Below are 1,366 nucleotides of genomic sequence, written 5' to 3' on the forward strand. Positions count from 1 at the left end.
TGCAATAAAAAGAAGATCTAAAATGCAACATAGGAATTGGTGATTTAAAAAAAACATATGTTAAGTAACATGAACCGTCTGAATGAACACATTGCCTCAAAGGAAAACAAAGCACATAAATGGAAAAGAAAAGCAAAAATAGTGCCCTACAAACCCTCAAGTGGTGAGTAAAAACTCCTTAGCATATTTACAGTACGTAGATGAGGGAGAAACCATTGGAGGAACCAAGAACCAAACCAGTGGTGTTCTGTATACGAATGAAGGAATGTGTGTGTACATTTTGCATGTGTACTCACCGCTTTGTGTGGGTACGTATATATTCAGGTACAGACAGTCCTCACTCTGCTCCTGCAGGTACGTAGCGACCGTGTCAAGGTTGTAGGTGGCCCAGACAGGCATCATGATGTCGGGCACTGCATTGCGAACAGTCTGCGGGCAGACAGGAGAGAAGCGGGTGGCGTTCCGTACACCGGACCAGGCCGATGGAGCATCGGGTGGCATGAAGCGCTTCTCTCCTACAGGTGGGGCAGCGTAAGGCACACCCAGGTACTGATCCACAGGGCCTAGACCCTCCGTTGCCACAGCAACCCGCATCCCCCTTAGCCTGCCAAGTGCTGTGTTTACTGTGGGCTGGTAGGTCAGTGCTGTTGCCATGGAGACTGACCACATCAACCACACAAGCAGCCAACACAGAGCAAAGTTCAAAGGTCGGCAGAGCAGGTGGGTAAGCAGCAGGTAAGTTGCTGACTGTGTGTGCCACATGGTCCCTTCTTAACAGCACACACACGTTCACACTGATAAATCTCTGTCAGCAGCTCAATGACACTCTCTGCTTTGACACAATCTCACTCTAGCGCTCAAAAACAAACATGCACCACACACTCAGGCAGATCCAGTGTGCATCTCCGCAGCCAGATGTGCACCATCAAGTGCTCCATATTGGTTGATGATTTCAGCAGGTGATGCTGTTCGTTTTTCCAGCACACAGATCCTTTCAGCACAAACCTGAAATACACACAAACAGGATGTAAGAGCCAGAACCTCTCAACATCAGACATATACACATAGATTTTGGTCAGAATATGAACCATATTAATAATTCCTTTAGAAAACACAGTTTGACTCATCATACAGTGGCCCCAAAAAGAAACACCTAATGTCAAACTTAAAATGCATGAATGTCATAGCATTAGATAACTGAATATCAAACCAAGTCCCGTTTATTTTAAAGAAAGACAGCGCAAGCACACTTTTTAAGCAAAAAAGAAGTTTAAATTAACTTTATAATGCAAAACCATGTAAACAAAACAAAATAAACATTATAAAACAACAGGCATCATGTTCAAAATGTATTTAGGCTTTTTGG

General features: G+C 44.1%; 1 protein-coding gene across 1 annotated transcript in view; it reads right to left on the bottom strand.

Annotated features, from left to right (window-relative positions):
• Positions 1 to 1,002, bottom strand: part of LOC107579081 (neuroligin-3-like) — a gene marked incomplete at its 3' end in the record, with an annotated part of 2,859 nt that extends 1,857 nt beyond the window's left edge. The window contains exon 1 of the mRNA XM_016264956.1: positions 297 to 1,002. Within this exon, the coding sequence (XP_016120442.1) occupies positions 297 to 762 (466 nt within the window). The remainder of the gene's footprint in view (positions 1 to 296) is intronic.
• Positions 1,003 to 1,366: the final 364 nt, after the last annotated feature.

The sequence above is a fragment of the Sinocyclocheilus grahami genome, unplaced genomic scaffold, assembly GCF_001515645.1.
Source record: "Sinocyclocheilus grahami isolate Dianchi unplaced genomic scaffold, SAMN03320097.WGS_v1.1 scaffold14024.1, whole genome shotgun sequence".
In the NCBI taxonomy this organism is placed as follows: Eukaryota; Metazoa; Chordata; class Actinopteri; order Cypriniformes; family Cyprinidae; genus Sinocyclocheilus; species Sinocyclocheilus grahami.